General features: G+C 47.7%; 1 protein-coding gene and 1 long non-coding RNA gene across 3 annotated transcripts; one reads left to right on the forward strand and one right to left on the reverse strand.

The window, feature by feature from the left end:
- Window positions 1-705: 705 nt before the first annotated feature.
- On the forward strand, window positions 706-11,177 carry ZNF212 (zinc finger protein 212). Its single transcript, XM_039861355.1, has 5 exons — window positions 706-882; window positions 6,692-7,081; window positions 7,167-7,293; window positions 8,298-8,387; window positions 9,143-11,177. The coding sequence occupies exons 1-5, from the start codon at window positions 859-861 to the stop codon at window positions 10,003-10,005; spliced, it is 1,494 nt and encodes a 497-aa protein (XP_039717289.1). The 5' UTR covers window positions 706-858; the 3' UTR covers window positions 10,006-11,177.
- On the reverse strand, window positions 6,489-15,489 carry LOC120601541 (uncharacterized). 2 transcript variants are annotated; one of them, XR_005652473.1, is made up of 3 exons: window positions 15,228-15,489; window positions 8,535-8,611; window positions 6,489-8,145 (listed from the first exon to the last, which is right to left on the reverse strand). It is a non-coding gene; the product is annotated as an uncharacterized LOC120601541 (long non-coding RNA). The 2 variants fall into 2 exon arrangements; XR_005652472.1 differs by having other exon boundaries at window positions 6,489-8,148.
- Between the last annotated feature and the right edge of the window lie 143 nt (window positions 15,490-15,632).

A 15,632-nucleotide genomic window follows, 5' to 3' on the forward strand; every position in this document is an offset into this window, starting at 1 on the left:
TTTATTAGGGCACTTCTAAAGTTAAAGAAATGGAGGGTCCTATGGAGGGACATTTTAGTGAAAGAGGCACATAATTACTAACGGGGACATGAGGTTATTTCAGATAGCAATAAATGCTATGACAGATTTCAAGGCAGGTACTTAGGTTGAGGGTTGGGATGGAGGAGGCTGTTGGGTTGTAAACTGGGTGGGCAGGGAGTGTCTCTGAGGAGATAAAGTCTGACAAGCTCCACAGGCTAAGAAGGACCCAGTCCTGTGAACATTGAGAGTTTAGCTCTCAGAGGGATCCAGAGCATGTGATCACCATAATTAATAGGCCGCAGTGGGTTGGCCGGGGCACCTGACCCCGCGCTGTTGAGATGGGAACTGTGTTTCTAGTTTCTAAAAAGCAAAATAACAATTTGGAATAAGACACCTGCCATTTGGGACCATAGGTGTTTTCCCCAACTAGATTACGTCTTCCCTCAGAGCAAAGTCTAAGTTTAAACATTTTGGAATCCTTCAAAGTGCCTATCAGAGTGCTAGGCTCATAGATGGCACACAACGGCCCATGGGTTTGCCTGAAATTCTGAACTTGAGCTTGAGGGACTGAGAGCCCTTCCGCTGTCAACCCACTGGCCCGGAATGCCGAGCCGCCGTTCACCCTCCTGCCGCACGGGGGCGCAATGGGAATGCCGCGCTCGGAGGAAGAGCGGCTGGAGCCCGTCTTGGCTTCGGAGGGCCGCACTCCCACAATGCACCTTGTGTCAACACGGCGCTGGTGGTCGCTTCGAGGAGGGGCCCAAGGTGCCCAGGGGACCCGCACGCAGCCCGAGGGGTATCAAGTGGGGTCCGGCTGTTGAGGGGCGACTGGCAGCCATGGCGGAGTCGGCGCCTACTCGGGTAAGAGTCCTCCTGGCACGACTCGGGGGCGCGTTCGGGATGGCGGAGCCCCTGGCCGGGGCGGGGCTCTGTGTCCCCCGGGTTGCCGCCCGCGCGGGTGAAGACCGCCCTCCCCCTGCGACCCCGGGGCTCTGCCCTCCCCCTGGCCGGTTTCTTCCGCGTCGGGCCAGAGCCCCAGCGTCACGCGCCTTGGCTGGGAAACTTCTCAGGCTTGTTGCATGTTCTTAGATTTCTGAGTGTCCCCACACGTTTTCTCCGTCGTGCCAATAGAGAGCCCGTTTCCAGGCTGAGGAGGTGGCGCGGATTGGAAACTCTGGGTCCCCATCACTGGCAGTGAGCTCGTCCGGTGCTCCGAGGAACCCTGGACTCATTGTCTCTCCGCGACCAGCTCGTTCTCGGCCTGATGTGTCTCGCTTGTTCCTCTGCCACATTCTCCCACTACAGACTCTGTCCTGGGGTTGCAGCCACGGGTTAAAGTCAGGCTGGGCATCCTCTCCTTGGGGACGGGCGTTACCTCACGGTGTAGTTGCAGGGGGTTTTGTTTTTGTTTTTGTTTTTGTGATAAGCTGTCCGATCTCTTTCCCCCGCCCCTCCCCCAACCATCCCCATTCTGGGATGTCAGAACACAGAGCTTGGGGTGAGCAAAGTCCTGGGCACGGAGTCGGGAAACGACTTCAGCTGTAACTCAGCTCTCAGCCGTCCAGTTCTGGGCCTCTGTTTCCTTAGCTGTAAATTGTTGGACTAGTTGCTAGATGATCTGGGAGGCTTCTGCCAGCTCTGACATTCTCATTTTATTCCAGAGTAGTGGTTAATTTGATAATAGAAGAAGATGTGCTATGGAAAAGGCAGATGGAATTTAACTGGTTTTTAATGCAGCATTTTTTGGTCTAGAAACACTTTCAGAATCATATGAGATCTTGTGAGAATTGAGAGCCAAGGAGATCCTGTGGTGAAAACTTTACCATGAGCAAGATGCACTGTATTTGATTCTTGTAGGAAGTGGGTAAGAACTAAGAGGGGGAAGGGTTGGAAGACTTAGAGAACATAGTGTTTGCTGTCAAGGGAGTTACAATTGAATTGCAAAGACAAGACACAAATATTTACAGTATTTACCTCATCTGACCTCGCTAAATTAAGGTGATCCACTCAAAGACTTGGTTTTTCCTCAAGACCAAATTAATAGTAAAGTGGGGCAGGCGGACAAGTTCCCAGCTTCCAGAATACTTCTTCCTGACTTGTCAGTGCCGTTTCCTACCTACCTGTCATCAACAGATCTTGTTAAAAGAAAGCCTTAAAGAACTGCCAAAATCTCAGACTACACTTTAAGTAACTTATGGATCTGTCGTTATAGAATGTATTTAAGTTGTTCTTGAGCATATTTCCACTCTCAGACATAATCTCTTCAGATGAGGATTCTGTACCTCTCATTCGATAGTATGGCTAGGTAGGTACCCTGATGAAAATGACCGAAAATACTGGGGGAAAAAACACAAATATATTTGATGTGTATGTTAGTAAAGACTGCTTGAAGCCCAAAAACTCAATGAAAGAAGGAGCTCTTAAGAGGTAAGCAGGGTTCCAAAGCCCACTTTGAGGGCTTTTGCTGAACATTCATCTGTGGTGTTTATGACCTTAAGGGGCCCAGAAGATAGGAAACGAAACTCAGAGCCTAAGGTGGGGAATCTAAGAAGCTCCATCCTCAACCCCATAAAGCTGAGACTTCGAAGCGCAACATTCAGGGTGATACGAAAGTAAGCTCTTACACCCAGGTGATTGTAGAGAAAATTACATGTGTCAGACCTTGGTGCTGAGAGACGATGCAAGGTGCCCCTTGAGAATTCATGGTGACCCTCAAGTGGCCTTATTGCCTGAATTCATATGACCTGGATGGTCCAAGAATCCTCAAGCCCAGAATTAGTTCTTTATCAAAAATAAACACGAGTCTCTCTGGAGGAGTCTCCATTTAACTCAGACTTCAAATTTTATAGATAAAATTATAAGAAAAATTAATTCAGAATTTGAAAATTACCAAACAAGCAATGAAAAACTATGAGGAAAAGCCAGTAAAAAATAATGGATAATGAAATTAGACCTTCAGAGATTTCAGATACTGAAATTGCAGATGAAAAACATTGGTATTTCAGAAGGAAAACACACTCAAACACTCTAGGCACAAACACTCTAAACACAAATGTGGCACTGTAGGCCATATTTGATAAATAGCTAATGGCTGAGAACATTGTAGAACTGATGCAGATACTAATATGTAGAAACTCAGTAGATCCCATCAGGATAAACAAAAAGAAATCTCCCTAGACACGATAGTGAAAGTGCCGAATACAAGGCAGAGAGAATTCTTAAAAGCAGCCAGACAGATTACCTTCAAATGAACTACTATAAGACTAGGGCCCAGGTTCACAACAGCAACAGTGGAAGCTACACAGCGCTAGAATGATATCATCAATGGACTGAAAGAAAATAACTGTGATCCCAAATTTTTATAGTCAGCAAAAGTATCTCTCAAAAACATGGGTAAAATAAAGATATTTTCAGACAAATTAACACTGACAGTTTGCTACCAATGTGCTGTCATTAAAGGAAGTTCTAAAGGATATATTTCAGGTAAAAGGAAAATTATCCCAAATGCAGAGAAGGCAAAAAAAAAAAAAAAAAACAAAAACCCAACTAAATGGAAAGTCTGACAGTGTAAGAAAGTGTCATCCATGAAAATGGATAAATCTAAACAAATATTGACCAAATAAAACAATAATAATCTCTTGGGTTAATTAAAAACAAAAGCAGAATGAAAATATATGGCAGCGCTGATGTAAAAGTTAGGAAAAGATGATCAGAATTCATTGTTTAAAGGTCTTTGTAATTGTGCTTCCTGTGATTTCTAGGATAGTTGCTGAAAGACTAGAAATTGGCTGTGTAACTTACAAATTAAAAGGGTAATTATAGAATAAGAAAAAATCATCTAAAGGCAAGAGAAGATAAAGATGAGATATGTAGCAGAAAAGATAAAAATAGGTAAACATACATCAATTACAATAAATGTAAGTAGACTAAATGTTCTAATTAAAAGGCAGAGATTGCAAGATGGGATGAATCCAACTATATGGTTTATAAGAAATACAACTAAAAGATAAAGCTGTAGAAATGGTTGACTATAAAAGGATATGAAAATATATGCTAGGTTAATACTGATTAAAAGAAAATTGGCTTAACTATATTAAAATTGCTAGAGATAGACAGCTGCTACTACTTTTATAATGGTAAAAGACTCAATTTACCAGCTTGATATGACGTTTCTAATCTTAAATGCACCTAATTATAGAGCCTCAAAATATATAAAATAAAAATTGATAGAACCACAAGGAAATTCACTCTCATAATAGAAGATTTTAACATAGCGTTAGTGTTTTATCAAGCAGAGAAAATTAGTAAGGGTGTAGTACATCCAATAGATCTTTCTGAGATGATGGAAATATTATCTCAAATATGCACTACTCAGTATAGGGGCCACAGTTATACGTGGCTATTGAGCACTTGAAATGTAGTTAGTATGACTGAGGAACTGAATTTTTTAATTTAATTTTAATTTAAATAGCCACGTTTCTAGTCGCTGTAATATTGGACAACACATATATAGGATATGATTTTTTCCCCATACATCTTATCCCATATATATAATTTTTATGTATAGAGAGATTAATGAAGAAAAAAGAAGGCCAAAAAAACCATTAGAAACGAGTGTGTTCTGGCGGTCGATGCTGGCTGTGGACGGGGACCTTACATAGGGCTATTGGACAGAGCATCTCTGTTTGCCTTTCCCGTGTGGCTTGGAGCCTCGGGAGATTCCAGTGTCTGTCTGCCCATGGTACACTCCGTTTGATGTGGACTGGCCAGAGGCAAACTGTCCCATCCCTGCTAGACTTTCATTTAATTGCATGTTCACAAGCAACATAGATGGTATTGTCTGCCAAATTTGGGGATCATTTATTATACAGCAACTGATGATTGGAACAGATACCTTGGGAATATGGTTAAATATTGAAAGATATTAAAGATGCCTTTAAAAAGGAGGGTGAACTATGTGTATGGATTGAAACAGCTTATCCTAAAGATATTGCTTCTCAAATTTATCTGTGGATTTGATGCAGTTCCAGAGAAAATCTTTAAAGATATTTTTGTGAAAACTTTCAAGTTTGTAGAGAATATAAACAGTCCCCAAACAGTCAGTATATTCCTGTGAAACAAGGAAGTGGGACTTGTCTCACCAGTTATCAGTAATCATCAAAAAGCTGTGGTCATCAAGACTGTAATATTGGTAAAGCGATGGAAAAATTGACCCATAGAACAGAATAGAGATGCCAGAAACTGACTGATAGGTAAGAAAACTTGATTTATGATAGAGATAGCATCGCAAGTCAGTGGGCAAATGATGGATTTTTCATTATATAGTATTAGATCTTTTGATTTCCTGTATGAAAATTGAGCCTTGCACCATACACAGAGATCAGTTCTGGGTCGAGGTAAATATGTAAATGTGAAAGCCAAAACTGTAAAGTATTTAGAAGACAATATTGTGGGATATAAATTTTTTTTTACACCAGACATGAAAATTCAAACCATAAAAGCATTAATACTGATAAAACACAACAACATTAAAGTTAAGGACTTTTTATCAAATGATAATAAAGAGTAAAAAAGTGAGGTACAAAGGAGGAGAAGATTCTTGTAGCACATCCGATAAAGATTAGTATCCAGAATTTACAGAGAAATCTTTTGAGACAGTGAGGAAAAGTCAGATAATCTAAAAGATAAATGGATGAGACTTCAGCAGGTTGTTCACTGGAGGGGAACTTTGAATGACCAGTAGCCATGTTCCTTCTCAGTGTCTTGGTCTCTGTATCCTCACTGTGGTGAGAGAAGCAGCCCTGATTGAAGTGCACCATTTAAAAGGATACGAAGCCTTGGGTGTTAGGACTGAATTGTGAACACGCAGTGGGACAGTGGGGGCAAGGGGACAGCTTCGGGAACACATCCCAAGCATTGGTTTTAGTCCTTTTGAGCTTTAGCCACTGTCAGGGACAGACCATAAAAATGAGAAGTATAAGAGAAACTTCAGAGGACTTAGATCATTTCGGTGAATGTTTATTAAGAATTTAGTAGGTGTTATTCACTTATACTGGCTACAATGCAAAGACGAATGAGTTGAGTCTTGTAGGGCCTGCTGAGGAATTTGGTCTTTATTGTAAGGAGCCGCTGAAAGGTTTTCGGCAAGAGTGACAAGATCAACTATGAGGTCTGGCAGGAATGTGGAGTCAAGAGTGGATATAAATTATATCGTTTATCATAGCAAAATGTTACAAATAGCCCAGCATATCAAATAGAAAGAAATTGTTTTAAAAAATGAACACTGACACAGGAAGGTCTTAGAGAATATGCTGTGTGTGAAATGCAAGTAACCAAGCATATGTACAATATGATTTCAATTTTGTTGAAAAAGAAGTTAAAAGATGAGAAAAACTTATAGGAAATTCACCAAGATTCTTACTGCTTATTTCTAGATGGTGGTACTTTACATAACCCTTCTTTCCTCCTTTCTTTTTTTCAGTATTTTTTTATTACAACATATGTGTATAATTTGCAGCATCAGAATACAAAAGAACATACTTTTTAAATTAAAAAAAAGTAGAGACCAGGGATCAGCTCTCAGTACTCTCGGCCCCACCAGATCTATTGTTTTCTTTACTCGATGTCTGGACATGACACTGACCGACTGACCCTGTGTCTGGTTCTTCAGCACAGGAGGAAGCGCCGCTCCACACCTCTGGCTGCTTCCACACTGCCCCCCCAAGCGACAGAGAAAAGCTCCTATTTGCAGACTACAGAGATCTCACTCTGGACCGTGGTGGCCGCCATTCAGGCCGTGGAGAAGAAGATGGAGTCCCAGGCCGCTCGGCTGCAGAGCCTGGAGGGGCGGACGGGGACGGCCGAGAAGAAGCTGGCCGACTGCGAGAAGACGACCCTGGAGTTCGGGAACCAGCTGGAGGGCAAGTGGGCCGTGCTGGGGACGCTGCTGCAGGAGTACGGGCTGCTGCAGAGGCGGCTGGAGAACATGGAGAACCTGCTGAGGAACAGGAACTTCTGGGTCCTGCGGCTGCCCCCGGGCAGCACGGCGGAGGCCCCCAAGGTAGGCCTTTTACTTCAGTTTCTAACGTGCCGGCTTATCCTTCAGGGCTGCTGGAGGACTCACTGTGTGACATTTGTGATTTCAGGCGTCCCGGTCACTTGAAAATGATGGAGTCTGTTTTTCAGAGCAGGAGTGGGAGAATCTGGAGGACTGGCAGAAGGAGCTCTACAGGAACGTGATGAAGAGCAACTACGAGACTCTGGTCTCTCTGAGTGAGTGCCGGCCGCCTCCCTGGAGCTCTTGTGGACACCTGCCGTTCAGGACCACGCCTGGGTCTGCTTGGCTTTGGGCCCTCGGTCGGCCTGTGGCAGGTGGAGAAGTGGGGGTCTCCAGGTCCCAGCTGCAGAGGCTTTTGGAAAGGTCACAGTGTTGTGCCTTTCTTCTCTGTGGTCACGTATTTATTGACTGATGCCGCCCATGCATTAGACTGTAACTTGGCTAGAGGGCCTCGCGCTGTTTCTGATGCTTATGGCCACCATTGGATGAGAAATCTCTTGTTCCCTGGGCTGAGACCGGCAGCACAGGCTAGCCAAGGATTTTCCTGGGCATTTGGCTGGAATTACAGCCAGCGGTGGTCTCAACACTGTTTATGTTTCGTGGTTAGAAATGCTGCTTAATAGATACACATTTTTTATGCAAAATATTAGCTATTACATTATAAATATATTTTGTTTGGTAAGGAAAATCTTTTATGACCTAGGTCTGTGTAGGATTGTCAACAAGGCCAGTGCCACTGGAGCAGAGTGGAGGGGGAGGAAAGTAGCAAACGGGTCACGGAGGTGACTGCATGACTTTGGCTGCGTCACGTGTTCTGCTAGTGGCTCTTTCCTTGTCTGTCATGGCGGGGATGGTGATGCCTGCATTAGCTCGCAGGGCTTTAGCACAGATGAACTTAGAAAGAAAGTAATACTTGAAACCACGTACGTGCGAGGAAGTGGTGGTGCCAGGGGACATGTGGTGCGCCCCGCGCTGGACGGCCCGAGCCACAGTGATTCAGGGCACCGAAGGCAGCAGTCAGCCGAGTGGATCGTTCGAAATAGCCGTAATTCTCTCATCTTCCCAGACTGCTGGCGGAAAGTAACAAGAATAGTACTTTGAATATTTTGAAGTTTAATATCAACTCCTTGACATTGGCCACCTCGTCCATCAACAAATGACTAGTGCACGGTGAGGTTTTACTCTCCCCTGGGCTCACACTGTGCCATTTCCAACCTAGAGGTCCTCGGCCAGCCAGAAGGAGAGGCAGAGCTGGGTACGGAGATGCTGGGCGACTTGGAGGAGGAAGGCCCCGGTGGTGTCCACCCAGGTGAGTGGCTTCAGAATATTCCAACCCCTCTCCACTCCCTGCAGCCTAGAGCGAGCTTTTCCACTGCCAAACAGCGATTATCACTGACCTCATGTGGCACTTACTTATTCTAGATGCCTTTGTGATTATCAGTAGTTCACCTGTTACCTGTGTGTCTTCACTCATTTCCGCTGTGTGGAGTCCTTATGATTCATGGCACGTCAGACTTCTTCATGCCCTACAGGCTAGAGGACACAATAGGCTTTAGTCAAAACCCACTGGGGATTGAGAACGGGGTCGGTCACAGCTTCAGGAGTGAAGCTGACTGGGTGAGAGGCAGAAAAAGCATTTGTAAGCGAGCTAATTTGAAAAGAATACACATGAAGGAGAGAGCTGGGTACATAAGCTGTAAGTTTTGTTTTTTTAATCTTCGACTTTTGTTAACACTCTACTAACTAAATTAGTATAGTTACATTACATCTAACCATTTTTTTTACAGAGATTGAATACAAATTTGTGGACAAGCTTGGAAAACTGTCATATATAAAATTGTTCTATAAGATAATATATTCAGCTTTCCAGCCAACATGTCTGACTATAGGTTTAGTTGTTCAGGTCTTCAAACCCAGTCAGTCTCATCCTTCAGCTTGCCCTAAGTCCCTCGATTCCTGGGATACTTTGATTTGAGCCCTTCTGAAATTCAGAGATGCTTGTTTAGCTCTGAAGAAAGCAGAGGTGTTAGAATGTGATCTTTGTCGGTGTGTTTGTTTTGGCAGCAGAAGGGGTTATGATCAAGCAGGAGACGCAGCACCCGCAGCAAGGCCCTGTGGGTCTCCCTGGAGCGTTCTCGAGCATGGCCGAAGGGCAGGCTTTCCTGAGCCCAGAGCAGGCTGAGCTCTGGGACAGTCAGGGCAGCTCTATCCTCTTGGAACCAGGTCCTGGGGACACTAACCTAGAGGAGCCCATTGAAGGCAGTGGAGACCCTGGCAGCGGCAGAACTCTGGGCTGCCCCCCAAAGCAGAAACCTAACAGGCAGGTGCACCCAGCTCAGGAATGCGGGCAGGGCCTGAAGCTGAAAAGGGACACTTCTGACCCCTATGAGTGTGCTGAGTGCGAGATCAGCTTCCGCTATAAGCAGCAGCTGGCCACACACCTGCGGAGCCACTCGGCATGGGAGCCTGCCGCAGCCTCGGAGCCAGAGGAGAGCCTTCGGCCCAGGCCGCGGCTGAAGCCCCAGAACAAAAAGGCAAAGCTGCATCAGTGTGAGGTGTGCATGAGGAGCTTCAGCTGCAGGCTGAGCCTGGTCACCCACCAGCGCTGTCACTTGCAGGAGGGGCCCAGTGGTGGCCACCGTGTCCAGGAGAGGTTCTCACCCAACAGCCTGGTCGCCCTGCCCGGCCACATCCCCTGGAGGAAAAGCCGGAGTTCCCTCATCTGCGGTTACTGTGGCAAGAGCTTCAGCCACCCATCTGACCTGGTGCGACACCAGCGCATCCACACGGGCGAGCGGCCCTACAGCTGCACTGAGTGTGAGAAGAGCTTCGTCCAGAAGCAGCACCTCCTGCAGCACCAGAAGATCCACCAGCGGGAGCGGGGCGGGCTGGCCCTGGAGCCCGGAAGGCCCAATGGCTTGCTTTAAGGGTGCCAGCCCCTCGCCTGTCCGGGGGGGGAAGGGGGCTGGCAGTAGTCCCCCAAGGAGACACTGTGCAGAGTCAGGGGCCGACTGCTTCCTGGGGGGAGTCATGGAGTCCCTTCCCTTGCCCAGGCAGCAGGTGGACCCCGGAGGCCATCCTTAGAACCACGTGCGCCCAGGCAGCCGGCGGCTCTGGGCCAGGCCTCCCCTGCTGTCTGCCCTGCTGCTGCCTTCCCGTGGCCTCAGCACCTTCAGTTCTCTGTGTTTCCCAGCTGCACTGATGCCCAGGGTCCGCGGTTGGCTCTCGGACCCCGCAGGGCCGGTGGCTGGCTCGAGGGCCTGACCCGGCGTTTCAGGGCTTCCCACGGGCTGGAGCCAGGCCAAAGGAGTGAGCAGGCGTGTGGAAGAGGCTCGGAAACATGACCCTCTGTTTCCCCCTCTTCTGTAGTCTCTGTTCATAACAAATAGAAGAAATAATTTAAATGAACTGCTCACCCCGAAGAACCTTTTTTGGAATTAGGTTTTAGTTGATTTTCTAAAAATACAATCTGACACTTGTTTTTTAAATTCCCAGAGCTGCAGAAGTCGTTCCTAACATGGGGCCCGGGCCTGCCCTCCAGGAGGGAGTCGTTCCAGGGCACTTCTGCCCACCCATGCTTTGTTAGGCCAGTGGTCGGGGCGTAGGGCGGCCCCCTCTTGTGAGAGTCCTTGGCACTCAGATGGGGCTCCCTGAGACAGAAGGACCCGGTGGAAGCGAGCAGTAGGGGCGGACCCCAAAGCCCGTGCTGAGAATGGAGAATCCGGTGTAGGAGCTGAGCGTCCAGATCTGCTAACACGGGGTGTCCAGAGCCTGGGCTTCCCCACAGCCGGGCTCCGCCCTCCCAGCCGGTTCCACGGCCCCACAGGGTGGACACTGCCTTCGTTACTAAGCTCGCCCAGCTTGTCCTAGCGGTCCTTTGAGTTTGCTCCTCTCGTACCAGTTGTTCTTGATGACACACCTTCTAATTTAGTTCTGGGGTTGGCTGTTCCAGAGACGATGGAGGAAAAGGCACAGAGGCGCTTGTCTCAGGAGTGTCAAATACCTGTCCCACTGTGGTTCAGGGAGATGGGAGTGGGCTCCTGGTCCCCTTTGATGACTTGCAGTTGCCTAGAATAAAATTTGCTACTAGCAAAAGAAAGCGCTCATGTTGGATGTTTTTCTCCATTTGTTAAGAATACTTTCCTGGGGCCAAGGTGGAGGAGGTGCCTCACCTGGAGCAATAACAGAGGCCCGACTTAAACCTTGGACGATGAGGAAGGGGCGTGTGTGGGACCCTATTTGTGGTGGTCTAGAGCTGCGGACCTTCTGGGCGCCGGTTGTGGGAAGGTGGGAGGCAGAGAAGGCAGGTGAAATATGGTGGGTGCTGGGACACTGCGCAGCAGTTAGGGACACTGGCCAAGATATTCGTGTACCACATGGGTTGGTCTTGTACAATGCTGAGTGGAAAGTAAGAAGTCGAGATCTGTAATGTTACCGTTTATGTAAATTAAAATGCACATACACAAAACCAGAGGAACGAGAAGTTACACATTCAAGGTGTCACAGTTGCCCGTGGGAGGAGTGAGTGGGATATGGGGAGAAAAAGGTGCGGGATTATCTTGGCGTAGAAACAGCGCGGAGGGAAGCTGTCACGGCAGGCTCGCGCGAGGTGCCCACCATGTGTAGGAAAGCTAGACCGTCTCCTTAGACCCCAGCTGTTGCATTACAGATACCCCCGTGCCCCATCCTCGATTACTCTCCCCTCCCAGGTCTTTGCTGAGGGTTTTAACGGGACCAGCCTTTGCGTTGCATTGTTAAGTTCTCCCTGAGGCAGGGAAATAATTGTATTAAGCAGTTGGACTGGTGTAATTGTGGCTAATATTTACTGAGCACTCGTGTGCTTGTTATTGTTTTATGTTCTTCACATAGAAACAGACGTAATCCTCACACGACCCTGTGGGGTGAGTATGATTATGACCCCATTTTACACATGCGATATGGGAAGAGATGTAAGAGGTGAAGTAGCAGGCAGAGGTGGACACGAACCAGGCCGTATTGCTTCAGAGCTCACAAACTTGACCACGGGCTCTGTTGCTTCTGGGTGCCCGTAATTAAGTACCTGGTGCACGGGTTAAAGTCTAAGTCCTTGTTACCCAAAGTGTGGTCTCTGCCCCAGCAGCACTGACGTTCCCTGGGAGCTTGGTAGCAATGCAGACCCAGACCCACTGACTCAGGGTCTGCATTTTAACAAGATCTCCAGGTCATTCTCTGCACACGGAGGCACTATCTTGAGTGGTACAAAAACTCAGCCTCTTGCCTGTTTCACCTGTTCATTGAAAGCTTGCTCTGCTAGGCGTTGAGAAGAAAACAGGAAGTGGAACCAGGAAGTGGAACCAAAGAACAGCGCTGATCACATTCGACAGATTTAAATCAACACCCAGGGAAGAATAAATGTCATACATCAGTGACTAACCTGTCTTATCTTCTCTATTCCTACAGGTAAGGTCCTAACTGTCACCCACCTGAACCCAATAACCTAACCTAACCACATCTTTACACTATTGTCACAGAAACACAAATTGGACAGGCTTGCCTCAAAGCCTTGCAGTGCATTTGACCGGCTACTGACAAACAACAAGCTTTTTAGTGTAGAACTCGAGAGATCCACAACCAGACCTGCTCCGAGTGTCTGCACCTTTCACTCCGTCTAAATGATCTAAGCTGCTGCCTCGCTGGGCTTCCTGTGACTAGGCGCTTACACCACGCTTCCCGACCTGCACAGGCAGCTCCTGCGTTCTGTCCCCCTACCGCCCTCAGTGAGCCACGTCCTGTTTATTTTTTTCGCTGTTTATAACCCCCTTCTGTGAAGGAGTCCCTCATCCATTTCTTTTATTAAATAAATCCATAGGGAGCACCTATTAGCCGGGCATTGTTTTAAGTACTCGGGATACATGAGCGGTGTAGAAAACAAAGCTCTCTGCCCTCGCTGAATTTATGTTCTATCAAAATTCATGCTCTTCCTGGACTGCACGTTTGCACAGCCCTTCCCTAGACCAGCACGGTTCTAGCACAGTCTCAGAGTTTGCTGGCTCACTAGTATGAGTGGCCTCTGTGACAAGTCTACAGAGGGACACGAGGTGAAATCAGAGATCTCGCTCTTGGGCTTACAGACTGCGGGAATCTAATGAAAGGTAGAAAACTATTTGTGTTAAGAGGTTGAAGGTCTACGAATTGAGAGAACAATTAACATTTAGTTGTGGGATGGTGGGGAAGGCTTTACGAGAGGTGACTTTTGAACTGCATCTTTAAGCTTGGGAAGAGGACAATCTAAATGGAGTGACAGGGCCAAAGTAGGAGTCGCTGGGGCATATACAGATAAACGCTAATCGATTCAATCTGGCTGGAGGGTGGATGTGAGAAGGGGAGGAATGGACGTGCTATGAAATGGTTGGAGTCAGGCTAAAGGGTTTGGGTTTTACTGAGTTAGTGATGGGGAGCCGAGAGTTTTGAGCAAAAGGGTGACCTGGTTCTAGCTATGATTTGACAGTATTAACCTAATAAGAGTTACTTTTTGGGGGTGGGGTGGGGGATATGTTAGGAGGTTTTTGAATGAGACCAAGATCCAATGAAGACCTGACTGGGCACAGCTGCAGTGGGAAGTGAGTGACAGACAAGGAGAGATGGACAAGACAGCCCACAGGATGTGATGCTTTTTGAAGGCAGGGCCTTTGCACAGAGGTGATCACCACATTTAGAAGGAACAGGACACAGACTAGGGAGCTCAGTATTGTCTGAATTAGGGATGGCTTCACGGAGGAAAGGGGACTTGGTTATATTTCTGGTCTCCCTCTGCTAATACTTTCCCTCCTAAGCTTTATAAATCTGGGTGGGTCCACTTTCAAAACTGATACCTTCTCCAAGTGAGGTACCCCCTAGAGTTTGGGGCAAGGTTAAGAAGTGTCACTTTAAGGTAACAGATCACATCAATACTTGGCATTGTTCACTGCGGAAACCCTTGTGGAATTAACCCAACCCAGCACAATTTGCAAATGAGTGCTGAAGGCATTAACAGGATCCCTGGTGTGGATCTCTAGAAGAAAGATTCTTCTGATGTGAACCCTGAGAAGGAATATAAAGGCTGCGATGGACTCCCCATGGCCAACGGAGGGCCCACATTTTATAAAGAGTCTAGTGGCCATTTGCTGACAGGCCCCTGAATACTCCGTGTACTTGGAAGAACCCCACCCTGAATTCTCCCCAAACTATGCCCCCTAGTTTACGCTGTCTGGGGACACCCTGGTTTTGCTTTCCACCAGCAGATTGAGACCTGCCCTGTCCAATCAGAACAGCACAATTTTGATACCTCACTTACATGAAACAGACCTAATTGAGAGCCTGGGTGGAAATTTTCACTATTGGTGGAATACGATTTGGGGTGCTGCCTGAGTCTGTCTCCAGGGCTGCAGCTACTTTTTGCTCAAATAAATGCCTTTTATTCTTTATTACAGTCTAAAATTAATTTTGGTTTACACTAGGAGCTCATCGGGGTCTGTCAGACCGTTATATTTAGGATTATAAAATACTGGTAAGTCGTGATCTTATAAATAGCTAATGGCCAATGCAAACGGAAGAGTCAGGGGGCTTGTGGGGCAAAGACTGTAAGACGAATGACAAATGCAGAAAGGGTAGAAAATAAAACTTAAACCGCACAGACACATTTTACTTTACATTCAGTTATTAACTGTGGTTCCAGAGTAAGCCTCTTGGATTACAAATGAGGAAATGGGTCCTAGATTCAGTGGTTTCTTCAGAATGTCCTGGGGCTGAATTAGGGATGGATTTACTCTTGTGCAAGCCCAGGTGGGAGCCAAAGCAACGGGATCCCAGTTGGTGGCTGCTATGGAAACGAAGACAGGGCGTGGCACAGCGGGCTTCCGAAGGCTCCCCAAAGGGCGCCTGAGCAGGCTGCTTGTATGGAGTAGGCCCCAGGGCAGGAGGCGGAGACCCAGGGTTCCCAAAGAGGTTTGGGGGCGAACGGAGGGATTTTTCCCTCCTTTTTTTTAAATGAAATAAAATTTTTCTCGAGTCTATTTGTTCTTTATCTATCATCCCCCCTCCCCAACACACACCGCGTTTTCCCCGGGTTTAAGGTACTAAAAGTAACAGTCACTGGGTCCAGTAGAGGTGTAAAAACGGTAAATCTACATACGCTTGCGATTCCCCTGCAATGCTGGCTCTTCTCCGCCCATACAGGGGGAAGCTCCCAAAGTTTCGAAATGCCTGCGCGTTTCCCTATTAGTTCCTGGCGTGATTCCCCGGTGCGGGAAGCTGGGGTCCCTCAGCCCCAGCATCCTGGAGAGGGTTAGGGGCCAGGGCTAGGCCCGCCGGGCTGCTCCTGCGTGTGGCCCGCGCCCACCAGCGCCAGGCCCGGCGGTCGCCTGCGGCCGACGGCAACCAGGTCGGTCCCCGGCGTCGACCCCCGGCGCCCAGGTGAGGGTGCGCGGCCGGGCGCCTCCGGGTGGCCCCCGCGGCCCGCGCGCGGGGCGGCAGGCCGCGGCCGCGGGCGTGCGGTCCTTCGGGCTGCAGGGGGCGCTGCGCGCGCCCTCGGGCCCGG

Source organism: Pteropus medius, unplaced genomic scaffold (assembly GCF_902729225.1).
Source record: "Pteropus medius unplaced genomic scaffold, Ma_sr-lr_union100, whole genome shotgun sequence".
NCBI classification, from domain to species: Eukaryota; Metazoa; Chordata; class Mammalia; order Chiroptera; family Pteropodidae; genus Pteropus; species Pteropus medius.

What these genes read in the sequence shown, in the direction of transcription:
- ZNF212 (XM_039861355.1), top strand. Translation starts at nt 859, where the DNA reads ATGGCGGAGTCGGCGCCTACTCGG. An exon ending in GCACGGCGGAGGCCCCCAAG is followed by an intron (nt 7,082 to 7,166) that starts GTAGGCCTTTTA and finishes TTGTGATTTCAG; the next exon opens with GCGTCCCGGTCACTTGAAAA. An exon ending in CGAGACTCTGGTCTCTCTGA is followed by an intron (nt 7,294 to 8,297) that starts GTGAGTGCCGGC and finishes TTTCCAACCTAG; the next exon opens with AGGTCCTCGGCCAGCCAGAA.